This window comes from Salvia hispanica, chromosome 3 (assembly GCF_029641045.1).
Source record: "Salvia hispanica isolate PSC_SH4W2 chromosome 3, Shi_PSC_v1, whole genome shotgun sequence".
Classification (NCBI taxonomy): domain Eukaryota; kingdom Viridiplantae; phylum Streptophyta; class Magnoliopsida; order Lamiales; family Lamiaceae; genus Salvia; species Salvia hispanica.
In genome coordinates this window covers 64,883,261-64,898,184 of record NC_142694.1, presented here as the reverse complement: position 1 = coordinate 64,898,184, position 14,924 = coordinate 64,883,261, and the positions used below count along the sequence as shown (strand labels likewise).

Sequence of the window (14,924 nt, the reverse complement as noted above, 5' to 3'; positions counted from 1 at the left end):
AATGTGTGCTCCTAGTACCATTTCGGAGAATGTAGAGTGCAGAACACTACTAAGTGCTTTAACTGTGGAGAAAATGTTTACTTCTCTAAAGAGTGTCCGAGCAAAAACATGGGAATGGGGTCAAGGCAGAATAATCAAGGATTTCGTCAGCAGCCGAGGGCACTACCGGCTGAACCAAGGGGGAATCATGATCAACCTCCGCGACAACAACAACCTTACCGCCCAAGACTTCCCTCCCAGGCTAGAGTATATGCCCTGAGTCAGAAACAGCCCAAGATTGAACAAGGGAGTCACGAGAACGGCAACCTGGCAGGTATGGGCAAACTCCTCGACACACCTATTGTTGTATTGTTTGATACGGGCGCATCACATTCTTTCATATCTGAACTATGCGTGGACACATCAAGTTTTCCTGGTAAAAAATCTGAACATAAGATGATGGTGACCTCACCAGTGGGAGGGGTAATAGAGATTTCTCGAACATGCGTAGAAATTTTTATGGGAGAACTTTAAGTTAGTCGCTCACTACCTACAAGTCATGGAAATGGGGGATATCGACATAATCTTGGGAATGGACTGGTTAGCTACAAATTTTGCAACTATTAGGTGTCAAGAGAGACAAATATCCTTACAACCCCGAGGAAAGGAACCAATCGTATACTATGGAATCTCGATGAACCGGAGAACATCTATAATCTCTGCGCTCCAAGCTAGTACATTGGTGAGGAAAGGGCGTCCTGCTTATCTTGTCTATCTACAAGGAGAGGAGAAGAGAGAAAGGGAAGTGGAAGATATTGCAGTTGTACGAGAATTTCCGGACGTTTTCCCAGAAGCTTTGCCTGGACCACCGCCAGATCGACAATTGGAGTTCACAATCGACCTAGAGCTAGGGTCAGCACCTGTGTCTAGGGCACCAAATCGAATGGCGCCTAAAGAGTTAGAAGAACTCAAGGTACAACTTCAAGAGCTCATGGACCTGGGTTTCATCAGACCCAGTGTCTCACCGTGGGGTGCTCCTGTGCTTTTTGTCAAGAAGAAGGAAGGATCGATGAGGATGTGTATCGACTATAGAGAGTTGAACAAAATGACTCTCAAGAACAAGAACAAGTATCCACTGCTGAGGATAGATGCCATGTTCGATCAACTCCGAGGAGTCGGTGTATTCTCAAAGATGGACTTGAGGTCCGGATACCACCAATTGAGAGTACAGAGGGAGGATATACCGAAAACCGCTTTTCGCAAAAGATACGGTCACTATGAGTTCGTTGTAATGTCGTTTGAGTTGACGAACGCACCTGCAGTGTTCATGGATCTGATAAACCAAGTATTTCATCAATACTTGGATAAATTTGTCTTGGTCTTCAAAGACGATGTACTCGTCTACTCGAAGAATGAAAAGGAACTTTATGCCAAATTCAGCAAGTGTGAGTTTTGGTTTAAGGAAGTATATTTCCTTGGTCACATCGTGTCGGCAGAAGAAATTCGAGAAGACCCCGCCAAGGTCGAGGCGGTACAACAATGGAAGGCTCCTACAATACCGAACGAGATTCGGAGTTTCCTGGGTTTGGCAGGATACTACCGAAGGTTCATAGAGGAATTGTCCAAGATAGCGAGACCAATGACCCAACAACTCAAGAAGGGAGTAAAATTTAACTGGACTCCGGAGTGTGAGGCAAGTTTCCAACTTTTGAAGGAGAAGCTACCTAGTGCACTGATTCTAGCCATGCCAGAGCCTGGGGTGAACTATGTGATATACACGGACGCTTCGAAGGTGGGACTTGGATGTGTACTTATGCAGAATAACAAAGTGATTGCCTACGCATCTCGACAATTGAAGCCACACGAGTTGAACTACCCAACCCACGACTTAGAGTTAGCAGCGGTAGTACACGCCTTAAATATTTGGAGACATCATCTCTACGAAATTCGTTGTGAAATCTTTATGACCACAAAATCCTAAAGCACTTTTTCGAGCAAAAAGATTTAAACATCCGACAACAAAGATGGCTCAAATTGGTGAAGGACTATGACTGTGGCATCAACTACCACCCTAGCAAAGCAAACGTAGTGGCGGATGCTTTGAGCCAGCGGAACCATCCCCAACTAGCTACTTTTATCACCGAAGAAGAAAGTCTGATACGCGAGTTCAGTAAGATGCGGTTGGAAGTGTTAAGGCACCTGAGACAGTGGAAGGGAGAATCGCCACCTTGGTGATTGAACCTAATCTCAGGTCGAGAATTATTGAAGCACAACGGATGGATGCGAAATTGGAGAAAATTCGTGTTGAAGTAAGAACCGGCGAATCAGGGAATTTTAGTGAAGAAGGTGACAATGCCCTTACTTTCGAAGGAAGACTTTGCATACCAAATAATGAAGAAGTCAAATACGAGATCATGAGTGAAGCACATGAGACTCCTTACACTGCTCACCCGGGAAGTACCAAGATGTATCAAGACTTGAAGAAGTCCTTTTGGTGGAACGGTATGAAGAGGGATATAGCGGCATTTGTGGAGCGCTGCTTAGCCTGCCAACAGGTGAAGGCTCTACATCAACGACCGTATGGAAAGTTGCAACCACTATAGATTCCCGAGTGGAAATGGGAGCACATCGCCATGGATTTCGTGATGGGATTGCCAAGGACTCTGAAAGGGAATACCGCCATTTGGGTAATTATAGACCGACTCACCAAGAGTGCACACTTCATACCGATTCCCCTAACCTATGGATCAAACAAGCTAGCTCAGATTTACATAAGGGAGATAGTGCGATTGCATGGAGTCCCAGTGTGGATCACGTCCGACCATGATCCAAAGTTCACCTCAAGATTTTTGATCAGTCTACAACATGAGCTGGAACTCGATTGAATTTTAGCACAGCTTTTCACCCGCAGACAGATGGGCAGTCCGAGAGAACAATCCAAACTCTCGAGGATATGTTGAGAGCTGTAGTACTCGACCGAGGAGGAAGTTGGGAGTCCGCACTACCACTGATTAAGTTCACCTACAACGACAGTTTTCAGGCAACGATCAACATGGCACCGTATGAAGCATTATATGGAAGAAAGTGTAGATTGTCTCTCTACGAGGACGAGGTTGGCGAGCGAAGAGTACTTGGACCCGATGCTGTTGAAGAGATGGTTGGAATTGTTCGCCAAATTCGTGAAAGGATAAAAGAAGCTCAAAACAGACAGAAGTCATACGCGGATGTCCGACGAACCGACTTACAATTTCAAGTTGGCAACAAAGTCTTCCTCAAAGTATCCCTGTCGAAAGGGATAACGCGTTTTGGTGTCAAAGGGAAAATTAAAACCGCGATTTATTGGATGAAATTCTTGAAGGAGTAGGTCTCGTTGCATACCGATTGGCGCTACCACCAAATCTTCGAAACGTGCACAACGTTTTTCTTGTGTGAAAGTACTTTGGAGGAATCTTGAAACGTGTTCGACCCAAGGCACGTGATTCATTATGAAGAAGTTGGCTTGAACCCGGACTTGAGCTACGAGCAGAGACCCCAAATAAATTTGTTACTTGTGTGAAAGTACTTTGGAAGAATCATGGGCACGAAGAAGCCACGGGGAGAATGAGGACAAGATGATGGAATTGTACCCTGAACTCTTTCCTTGAGGGTACCAAATTTCGGGACGAAATTTTTGTTAAGGAACGTAGGATGTAAAACCCCACATTTTGAACCCTAATTTTCGAACCCTAAAGTGTTTGTGTTAGTTAAAATTGGGAGTGGAAAGTGGCGGTATTACTTTGGAAAGGGAGTATGAGTACGTGTGTTTAGGAAAAGGGTATATGTTGATTTATATTTGTGTATTTAATACTTGAAGTTTGAATAAAATGGCAGTGGAGGGAATACCGTACGTGTATTATTCTGGAATGGGAGAGAAAAACTTAATGCTCGCCTAATTGTTTATTCTAATATTGAGGTGTTGATAAAGAAACGGAGGTGTACTGCATGTGTAACATTATACTCCCTTCGTCCCAAGGAAGATGACCCCTTGGCGGCACGAGAATTTATGCAACTTTATTTTGTGTGTTAAGTGGAGAGAGTAAAGTAAGGGAGAATTAATAAAGTAGAGATAAAGGTGTTTCCATTCCTAGTAGTGGGTGTGGGACAAACCAAAAAGGAAGATGGGTCATCTTCAATGGGACGGAGGGAGTACTAAAAATACAGAAAAAAAAAAAAAAAGTATGTTAAAAAACTACAAGTAGAAGGTAATAAAATAAAGCTCAAAGTCCCACGCAATACGGCCGAGAAAAACTGTCGGACCGCCAGCCCCCGCCACGGTCTCGACAGTTTTCTTTGGTGGCCGTAAACATTTCACACTTGAAATAAGGCCAGAAATTCCAACGCATGCATTGAGTATTCGTCTGAAGACGAGTTTGAGGCTAAGAATGGAATTGAATATTTATTGTTTATTTAGATTGTTCATTCATTTTTCATTGGTAAGTATCACCATCTATGTATAAAGCCTCAACTCCAAATTGTTTAGTAGTTCTGTCAATTTTCAAGCTTTTAGAGCATCCACAACAATACATCCCTTACCGATGCAGAGGGATTATAAAGCAATGAAATTGTTTAGTAGTAGTTTATAACATATTGAAACAGGTAAATCGATGCAGATTAAGTACAAGAATACACTGCTATGAGGATGCAGATATAACCAGGAGCAATAGATTTGCATGACGAGAGAAACTGCCGGGAATGTAACAGAAAACAAACACTGATCAATAAGTCAGGAGTTATTACATAGCAAACTTAGAGAATAGAGATATGTACTCTATCCGGTCCATTCGAAGTCTTCAGATCTAGGATTAGTGCTGTTTTGACGATTTGAATCTTCAGGCTTTATGGAGTTCGCAAATGTATGCCAACCCAATAGATAAGGTAGTACGAACTGCAGAGAAGTACGAAAAAATCGTTTGAACAAGCTGCCATTTTACCCTTCTCCGTGACTAGAAGAAACAAAAATATTGCAACAAAATTTCACATTTGTTGAATTTAATTGAACTGCAGCTTACATTAAAAGATGATACAAGAACAACAAATTCAGCCTTCATGATGGGGATATAAATTTTCCCATCCACATTTGTGATCTGATTTTGAACACCTTTAAGATACCAAGCATCAAAAACAAATTCCAAGTATATACTTTATTAACAAGCTGCAATTGAAATCATAAGAGGCTGTAGGGGGTTACTTAGATTAAAGAAGTGGCCAGAACCATCGGGCAAAGGCTCCACCTTCAACACTTTCCTCACTCTGCCCTCATTGCTGCATGATTCAAACTCAATCATTAAAGAATATATGAGAGTACCTCTTTCCTTTATTTGGGTCATGGAAAAATTCACAAGAGTCTCTTGCACCAAGGCTGATAATGTGTCCAATATAACGAGAATACCTAGGGACACAATCAAATACGACATTAGGAGAAAAAGAAGGCTGAGGCAAGCTTAATAGCACGCTTACTAGTTACTTCTAGTTTCTATCATAACAAATTAACAATGGAGGCAACTACCATATTCATTTGCCTCAAAATGATTGCTTTGGATGCACCACATTTAAGAAAACTTCATACCCTTTTAGAAGAATATACTTTCAGATTCATTAATCCAAATCATATCAAGACTGCAATCTACCTACAGTGATCAAATATGTCCAAACATCTCCATATATACAATAATTATACAGTAAAAAAAAAGGAAAAAAACTTGTCTTGTGCATCAGAAACATGAATAAAGCAAAAGGAAGATTAACCTGTTTCCGACTCCAATCATTTGTCGAATGCCAGATGCAGGAGCAAACTGGAGCAGATAATAGCCCTCTTTCGACAGCTTAAACGCCCCAGACTGATCCACAAAACAAGCATACACTTATCATAGTGAAATTCCATTCCACAAGACCAACGCAAAATGCATTCTACAACAAAACATACATATAAAGGAGAGAACTCCGGAGGCCGAGGTTCCACTGTAAGAGCTGCTTTCCCTTTATATACAGAATATCCCACATAAACCCTCGGTGGAAACTGGCCCCCTATACAAGCAATTGGAGGTTAAAATACTTCCATTGTCAGCTGGGACACTAGTTCTCATTAAAATGTACGAGCACACATATATATATATATATATATATATATATCACATATCTTAATATTTAGTTATCTATTGATTCACCGTATCTTTTCCATATCTTGTTTTCTTGTTTTCATTTATGGATATAATCAATCAATGAAATTACAAGTATTTTCCTTTTATCTTCTTTGGTGGTGTTCGATTTCTATACAAAATAGTACCAAGATATAATCTAAGATTGAGTTATGAGATTATTTTAGCAAGATTGAGTTATAAGATTATTTTAGTTGGAGGGTTTAGCACTAATTATCCTACTATTATTCATCTAGAATTGAGTTATGAGATTGAATCACATGAACAAAACACACTACATACTTAATAGGGTTTTTGGCTTTTTAAACCAAAACCTTTTCTCGAATTCTGGTTTTTCCCATGAACTATGAGATTTGTTTTTAAAACCACGAACTTTCATTTCGTAAGGATTTTCCCAACTCGACCCGAATAGCACATTTTCGACCCGAGTAGCATAATTCAAAATGTTAAAGTTGTGTTTTATTTATTCAAAAGTTGTCATTTGTTATGTAATAATTGTGATTGTATGTATTATTGTGCCAAATAGTATCCAAGTAATCAATTTAGTGACAAATAGGATTAAAATTGACATGTAGACAACCCGGGTTTCGTCGTTGACCCGCCAAGAGAAAATCCAAACGAAATGAAAGTTCGTGGTTTAAAAACAAATCTCATAGTTCATGGAAAAAATCGGAATTCGGAAAAATGTTTTGGTTTAAAAAGCCAAAAACCCTATTTAATACCGAGATACAAGATACTATCTTGTATGCTGAACACCCCCTTTATTTTTCTGCATACAAAGCCTAATCATTCAGATTGATCAACGAGTCTCGGTTTTCTACCCCTTATCAGCCATATTCATCAAACTCTAGAGATAAACAGCTCTTCTATAATCTTCTTAATCAAGATGTTAACAATAGTGCATTGAAATGATTTTAATTATCCAACAACAAAAACTACAACTAACCAAGCTGCTAGGGGAAGGGAGAGTCGTAAGGTGAAAACTTCTGCTGCTGGTGGTTTTGTTGTTGAGGTGTTATGTACTGATTTTGATTCGTCACGCAAAAGGTTGAATTTTTTTTAGAGTGAGATGGAAGTGGGTAAGGGTAAAGATAACAACTTTTCATTCTGGGAAACAGAATCGAGGTGGGTAAAGTGGACAATTTGTGTGTTTGTGGAACTGAAATTGCCCATGAACTGTGGATTACCATACTGGGCAATCTTCTATCTTTCCTTAGAACTTGAATTCGTTGAGGGTTTATCTGAGATTTTTAGGAAAAAGTGGCAAATAATCCATAGTTCCATACAATCTTTAATAAGGAGTGGTAAAATTAAGTGATAAAAATTAAAATTAACCTGCAATAGAAAAAAGTGGGTCCCACTCGCCCGAATCAGCTTCGAATGATGGCCACATATCCTAACATCTTCCTCTTCATTTGATCTTATTGAGTCTGCAATGTAAAAAAGAAAGAGAAAAAAGAATGTACTCTGCTTGCTCATCGTCGTTCAAGGTGTTGATACCTCAGCTGAGGTACAACCACACTAAGCTGCGCTATTCAAGGAAAAGATTGAGCTTTGCTCCTTTACCTTTACCCATCTCCATCACCTCCTCTTCCACAACTGACGACAACACTGCACCTTCCAAACACCCACAAGTAGCACATTCTTCCTTATTTACTTACATTTCGCCGTTGCGAGACTTAAAAATACTTCCTTTTCAACCCCCAACAATTTATTTTATTTTTTAAAATTTTCTTGCTTTATAGTGTTAATTTGTCTCTTTCTTTAGACCTTTTTATCTGGTGTTGTTTGCAGCTGGGATATGATCCTTCCGAGGAGCTACTTGGGCTTGCTGTTGATTTACAACCGAGGTTCTCTCCACCACCTTGTTTCTTTGGGTTTTGCACATTGCCTTCCTGTGTTATTCTTCTGAATTCAATGAATGTGAGCTGAAGTTTAATAAAGTTGCAGTCTTTTGCATATGATTCTGTGGAAAATAAAACAAATTTATGGAGAAGGGATTTAACTTATATATGTGAAACATAATGCTCATAGTTTTTTTTAAACAGATTGATTCAGGTAATAATGAATGTTTCCAAACTTTTATAATTAATCCAGGAATGTTGCTTCTGCTGCATCCAAACCAGGATCATGGATAGGTCCAAATGGTCAGTATTTTCGAGAATTACCCTGCCCGGGGTGCAGGGGAAGAGGTTATACCCCGTGTACAGAATGTGGAATAGAAAGATCACGGCCCGATTGCTCACTCTGCAGTGGAAAGGTAATTGTTAACATTAGAGTTTTTGTTACTGTGAATTCTATGCAACTGTCCATTTCACTAAACAGTTCGTGCAAATCACCATTTTGCTTTTCTTATTTTAGACTTCTCAATTTGTAACAGGGTATAGTTACCTGCAATCAGTGTAGTGGAGATTGTGTTATTTGGGAGGAGTGGATCGATGAACGACCATGGGAGAAAGCCCGATCAGTGTAAATCTCTTGCATACTATGGCAGGTTGCATGTGTCGTTGTTGCTGTTGTTGTTGTTTGACTATTGAACTGATTACTCTATCAAATTTACAAGTATATCATACTTCATGACTCATGAGCATTGAGAAACAGTTCAAGCCATGTCTTTTTTAACTTTACAAATTTCTGTCTTTTGGTAGATGGAAAATTGTTGGCCATTTCCAAATTCAACTTCTATGCTAACTAAGGCACACTTCATTTATGCCTAGACTTTGCTTTTTCTGAAACCCGGGAAGTTTAAATGAATTTTACGCTAACTTTTGGTGTTAAGGTGCTAATGTTATCATTTTCCGTGCACCACTAAATATTTAACAACACAAATGTATACGTATTCCAGTTCTCCCTTAAAAGTTAAGGAAGATGATGAAGTCGACAATTTGGATATAAAACTGGAGCGGAGGAGAAAAACAAAGCGAGTCTATCAATCCTCTGCTCCTGAAGTCAATCTGAAGATCAGCAGGTCACTAAAAGTTAGTCAGCCTCTGTGTTATATGTTTTTCTCTATTTGATTCACTGAGTGCATCGTCTACGATGTCCTAGCACATGGTTCAGTATCTTGAAAGAGTTCCATAGTTCAACATCAATCCTTGCATCAAATTCTTCCTTTCTAATCTATTGAACATATCATGAATTTATTTTCTATGTTTAGTTGGATGTTTGCAGAGCCTCAACGCCAAAACTGGAATATTTAGTAATCGGATGAAGATAATCCACCGTGACCCTATGCTTCATGCACAAAGAGTTGCTGCTATCAAGGTTTGTTGTAACTAAGTTCTTATTACTGCAGTCTGAGTTAACTATAGTAAATTATTCCATTCTATCTCAAATCCTTGATTTCAAAATCATAAATGTATTTATTTGCAGAAAACCAAGGGGACTGCTGCTGCAAGGAATCATGCTTCTGAAGTTATGAAGAACTACTTCTCTGATCCAGAAAACCGCCGCAAGAGAAGCATTGCAATGAGAGGTTATGTCAGATACTGATTGCCGTTTCAGTTATCATGCTTTAAGTTGCTTAGTTTGTACACAAGAAAATGATTTTGGTTTTTTTCTTGCTGTCTCAATGCATTCTGTCAATTCTGTTCAGGGGTAAAATTCTTCTGCCGAAATTGTGGGCATGAAGGCCACAGGAGACACTACTGTCCGGAACTTCAAGGCAAGGTCACTGATACACGATTCAGATGCCGCTTGTGTGGTGAAAAGGGGCACAACCGCAGAACGTGTCCAAAGTCGAAATCAGGGGAAAAGAAGATGGTGGTTCGAAGGAATCATTGCTGCAGTGTTTGTGGCCAGAGAGGCCACAACCGGAGAACATGTCCACAGGTATCTAGAGTAGAACCAGCCGGTTCTGTAAGCGTAGAAAGTGTGCCATCTGTGTCTAGAAAAAGGGCATAACAGGACTTGCCCTCATACAAGATCATGACAGAACCATCAAGATTTAGATTATAGTAATAAATTTGTGACTCCATTAGTTAACTTGACAGAACAATCAAGCCCTCAATTGGTGTGGCGAATGCACCATGTATGATAGAACGTTGATTGGAACATTTTTGTTAGACGTCTTTGTATGTGTTGAATATTGAATGCAGATGTGCAACTCTCCCACTACTTCCACAACAAGTTCTCTCAGATCAACATAGTTTCCCTGCAACGCATAATTTGTCTTTTTATAGAAGCACTCCAATGGCTGTGTTTGATCCTGGGACCAGAAGCTTTGAAGTAGGCTCCATTAACAAGCACGTCACCTTTAGATTGCCATTGCCACTTCATCCACTCTTCCTTGAGAGAGTACTCCCTCTTAGTCACCTTTAACAAGTTAGTTGTATTCCTCAGAAACTCTACATATATATACTACACACACATTTGTGTTGTCTTGTTATTACCTGCTTGGTGTTCGAGTAGTCTGAAGCCTTATACCGATTGCCCTGGCTGATGATGGTGGGGCTGGCACTGCTGGTAATTGCTTACATTTTCCAGTGGGAATAGTAATTGCTGATGATGTCGAAGAAACCCCATATGCACCTCCGCATTCTCTGCACTAAACCTTCACTCAAACGGTTGAATGCAACTGTCGCTTGCATCAGTTTATCTTGAGTAGAACTATCATATGCTTCAAGAAGCATCACCTGATCCACATTAGCAAAGAATCTTAAATTCTTGATCTTGGTGATGATCAACTAGGGGGGCTGTCCAACACTTGTATCATTGTGGTTGTAGAATTTGCAGTTGGAGATGGTGATAGAGTCAGTGAGGCCGTCGGTGGCTTTGGAGAGGGGATCTTGTTGGAGCCGTAGATGGAGATGGCATCGCCATCTCTCAAAGTGGTCGACAGGGAGAGGAATTACTCAGCCAACTTGTTTACTGATGATCTTGGTGGACTTGCTCCCTTTTTCGTAAGATAATAATCCATTTCTGCAATTTTTAGGCAGCAGTGCAACTAAACATAGCAGAGAGAGGAGGAGAGTCGACATCTTGATGTGATAATGGAAAGATGTATGTTCCATTAAGGAACAAGGAATGGGAAACAAGAATCACTGAGTGGTTCCGTTTATATTTCCTTGAATATATATTATATTGAATATGTGCATGTACATAGTGGAGGAAGATGTTATATACTCCTACAAAATAATTGGGAGAGGAACTTAGGGGACGTGAGGGAACAATAGATCATATATTTACTGATTCCTATAAATATGCGAGGCCATTATTCTGTAATGAAAATATTTATTCCAAAATACTGCTCCCTCCGTTCTACTGTAATAAAGACGTTTCTTTTCAGGATGCAATTTAAGAAAAATTGTATTAAGTGAGTTAAGTAAAGAAAGAATAAAGTAGGAAATAAAAAAGTAATAGAGATGAATAATGAATAAAGTACTCCCTCCGTCCACAAAAGATCGACAAACTTGTGGGACGGCAACGAGATTTTAGAAGGTTTATTTTGTGTGTTAAATTGAGCAAGAAAATATAATTTTTATATTCATGTGAGAGAAGAACTATTTCCAAAAATGAAAATGTGACATCTTTTGTGGGACAAACTAAAAATGAAATTGTGACATCTATTATGGGATGGAGGGAGTAAGAGAGAGTCTAGTAAGAGAGAAAACATATGTTGACTTTTACCAGGGGCGGAGCTAGGATTTCATTGTAAGAGAGGCAAAATTATAATATATGATATTTTTTATATATTTGAAGAGGGGCAATTGGTATAATTTTATGTAGAGTGAAGTACATAAATGGTACCTGATCTTTCACTTTCGCAAATGGTACCTGATCTTTATTTTATATCGTTTTTGGTACCTATAAATCACATTTTTGGAACCTGATACAATTTTCTTCCCAAAATGCCCTTTAAACAAATATGTTTTCCTATTTATGTCATAAAGGATATTTTGGGCATCCATAAAATTAGTACCAAAAGTGATATTATAATATCTGCTTTCATTCTCCTCATTCTTTGTACTATTATTATTATTAATCAATATTAATATTATTATTTGTTTTTATAAATCAATAAATAATTTATTTTTAATATCATTCAAATATAGTTAAATATAATTATATTTAATTATTATAATAATATTATTATTATAATACTAAAAACTGATAGTAATTAATAAATAATTGTAATATAATTATATAATTTATGAATCAAATAATAATAATAATAATAATAATAATAATTATTATTATTATTATTATTATTATTATTATTTTATACTCCCTCCGTCCCCCATTAGGAGTCACACTTTGACCGGGCACGGGTTTTAAGAAATGTAAAAAAAAAGTTGGTTGAAAAAGTTAGTGGAATGTGGGACCCATTTTTTTATATTGGTTTTATAATAAAATGTGAGTGAATTGAGTTAGTGGAATGTGGGACCTACTATTTATAGTAAAAATGAAGTGTGACTCTTAATTGGGGACGGACCGAAATGGAAAAGTGTGACTCTTAATAGGGGACGGAGGGAGTATTAAATTAGTAACTAATCAATATAGCCTTAATAAAAATTTAACATTGTGAATTGTAATGATATAAAAGTTGAATATTACTATTAGTTAGGTGTTTCAACTTTAAAATGAGTATAAAATAATTTAATAAAAAATATTCAATTAATTTAATTACTTTAAATAATTAATTTAATTAAGTAATTTGTTTGTTATTTATATTATTAATGCAATAAGATGTATGTATAAAACACTAAGAAGAAAGAAGAAAAATAAGAAAAAAGAAAAAAGAAGGAAGAAGAAACATAAATTAAGGAGAAAAAAGAAAAAAAGAAAGGAAGATAAAATACTAAAAAGAAAGAAGAAAATGAGAAAAGAAGGAACTAAAAAAGAAAAAGAGAAATAAGAAAGGAAAAAAAAATAATCCCATATTTGGTATCATTTAATTGAAATTTTCAAAAATATCCTCAATGAAAAAAATCCACATATTTGGTACCTAGGATTATTTTTGTCACTAGGTACCAAAAACGATATAAAATAAAGATTAAGTACCGTTTATGTGGAAAGTGAAAGATCAGGTACCGTTTACGTAGTTCACTCTTTTATGTATGTATTCAAAAATTTGCAATAAATGTATAAAGGTGAAGAAAGAGTGAGGAGGGGCAAATGTGTGACATCCCTAACTCGAAACTTGCATCATTTTGAATATTGTTATAGTTTTATTGATCAATTCTTGTTAATTGCATGTAATTATAGCAATGTGTGTAGGTGTATTTAAATACTAAATAATTAATTTAAGCGTGTGTTTGTTTATTTACGTACGTGTGTGCTTGAATTTATACTTATGTGGATACTTTGTATTTAGGTTTTTGCATGGAAATAAACTGTAGGTACGTAATTAAAGAAAGTTGATATGTATATGTTGTTTAAACTACTTTGAAGTTTTATTTTATATAAGTAAATAGTACATGTAAAATAGAATAGTTACGTGTGTTTGCATGGGAGCATATTAGATTACCTAATACACTTGAGTTAATTGTAACGACCCGTCCCTTTTAGGGTATAATAAATGCGGCGATCGTTAATTAGGTGGACTTAAATGCAACAAAGATCATAGGCTAGGGTTTCATTCAAAAGGGATTTGACCAAAATATTAATGAACGATTAAGTAAGAGAAGAATAATGCCTTAGCAATGAGATTCAATAAGAAAAGGGCTATCACAATTAATATTCAAAATGGCAAGGTCTCCTAAGTATCATGTCTCAACAACTCAACAAAAGAAGTAGTTCAATCTTAAACGAACGATAGTAAGTTTCATGTTTTCAGCGGAAGCAACCAAGAGAAGGTGAAGCTATGTATGATGACACAACTACACTCGAAGTACCATAACAATCATTTTATTCAATTATTCTGCTCAACACCGCCAACCGCTCGTCACTGCTCAACCTGCACATAGGGAAAACACATGCAGGGCTGAGTACTATAAACATACTCAGTGGACTTATGCCGAAAACAGTTTTATCAACAATAGTAATTATCATGTCATTTTCAAGTGTCCATCGGGGTTTTATCTTTAGAAAAGGCCCGAGGCACCAAAATATATTCTTTATCAAATATCACGGTCGCGCAACCATTTTTCACATCTACGTTTACCATATCCTCATTCTAGATGACAAGGAATGCGGCCGCAATCCAGGTCACTAGACCGGCCGACCCGTACACCAGCACTCGGTCTAACATTGGTGTACACTAATCCAAGTAGAGTTTGTGGCTCTACGAGGATCCGAATTCGATTAAATCAATAGTGGCATAGCCACAAGGGATAGGCACGACAAAACAAATCAATGCATGATAACACAGATCTCATTCTCATCAATAAAGATTTAGGACGATGTCCTTATTTTAAAAGAAAAGCCCACCTCGTCGGCTTAGCTCGAAAGTATTCTCTTCCCTTTGCTATCACGCTGAGAGCGCGAATTATCACCTTTAAATTAGGTGTATCACAAATCAGTTTCGAACATTGATTCAAAAATCATGCATGTTTCCACGTTTCCTTTCCCATTAATTCGTTTTAATATCACCGTTAAAAATCAATATACGATTATCATATTGCTTTTATTCGCACAACACTCCAGATTTATCATTAAATCGTGTCACGCATGAGTGTTTTTCACACAACACACGCACGCACACAACACACATACTGAGGCTTGCACACGGTCACACACACACACCTATTCATCCCAAATTCATCAATTGTTTTCCCCTTTCACTCAATCTAAATGCATGTGGATTCAAGA

At 37.8% G+C, this 14,924-nt stretch overlaps 2 protein-coding genes and 1 pseudogene across 4 annotated transcripts; 2 read left to right on the top strand and 1 right to left on the bottom strand.

The window, feature by feature from the left end:
* The first annotated feature begins 544 nt into the window (after positions 1 to 544).
* LOC148931220 (uncharacterized) lies at positions 545 to 3,343 on the top strand. Its single transcript, XM_089066757.1, has 5 exons — positions 545 to 891; positions 991 to 1,510; positions 2,175 to 2,481; positions 2,583 to 2,666; positions 2,877 to 3,343. Exons 1-5 carry the CDS (start codon positions 545 to 547, stop codon positions 3,341 to 3,343), a joined length of 1,725 nt encoding a protein of 574 aa, XP_088922883.1.
* Positions 3,344 to 4,654: 1,311 nt separating this feature from the next.
* On the bottom strand, positions 4,655 to 7,566 carry LOC125210552 (single-stranded DNA-binding protein WHY1, chloroplastic-like; annotated as a pseudogene). The gene is made up of 7 exons (XR_016136306.1): positions 7,509 to 7,566; positions 5,942 to 6,042; positions 5,738 to 5,855; positions 5,324 to 5,407; positions 5,207 to 5,280; positions 5,028 to 5,116; positions 4,655 to 4,903 (listed from the first exon to the last, which is right to left on the bottom strand). The product of XR_016136306.1 is annotated as a single-stranded DNA-binding protein WHY1, chloroplastic-like (transcript).
* A 31-nt stretch (positions 7,567 to 7,597) lies between these two features.
* On the top strand, positions 7,598 to 10,289 carry LOC125212198 (zinc knuckle (CCHC-type) family protein). 2 transcript variants are annotated; one of them, XM_048112291.2, is made up of 8 exons: positions 7,598 to 7,807; positions 7,968 to 8,023; positions 8,271 to 8,433; positions 8,554 to 8,642; positions 9,019 to 9,151; positions 9,345 to 9,437; positions 9,546 to 9,648; positions 9,769 to 10,289. In XM_048112291.2, the coding sequence occupies exons 1-8, from the start codon at positions 7,634 to 7,636 to the stop codon at positions 10,074 to 10,076; spliced, it is 1,119 nt and encodes a 372-aa protein (XP_047968248.1). In that variant the 5' UTR covers positions 7,598 to 7,633; the 3' UTR covers positions 10,077 to 10,289. The 2 variants fall into 2 exon arrangements, with proteins under 2 accessions (XP_047968248.1, XP_047968249.1); XM_048112292.2 differs by having other exon boundaries at positions 7,666 to 7,807; positions 8,300 to 8,433.
* Positions 10,290 to 14,924: the final 4,635 nt, after the last annotated feature.

Coding starts and splice junctions, on each gene's coding strand:
- LOC148931220 (XM_089066757.1), top strand. CDS start 545: ATGGGGGATATCGACATAATCTTGGGAATGGACTGGTTAGCTACAAAT. Junction 1,511..2,174: donor ACCCCGCCAAGGTCGAGGCG/GTACAACAATGG, acceptor GGAAGTGTTAAG/GCACCTGAGACAGTGGAAGG. Junction 2,482..2,582: donor GAAGTCCTTTTGGTGGAACG/GTATGAAGAGGG, acceptor CAACCACTATAG/ATTCCCGAGTGGAAATGGGA.
- LOC125212198 (XM_048112291.2), top strand. CDS start 7,634: ATGTACTCTGCTTGCTCATCGTCGTTCAAGGTGTTGATACCTCAGCTG. Junction 7,808..7,967: donor CACCTTCCAAACACCCACAA/GTAGCACATTCT, acceptor TGTTGTTTGCAG/CTGGGATATGATCCTTCCGA. Junction 9,438..9,545: donor AAAGAGTTGCTGCTATCAAG/GTTTGTTGTAAC, acceptor ATTTATTTGCAG/AAAACCAAGGGGACTGCTGC.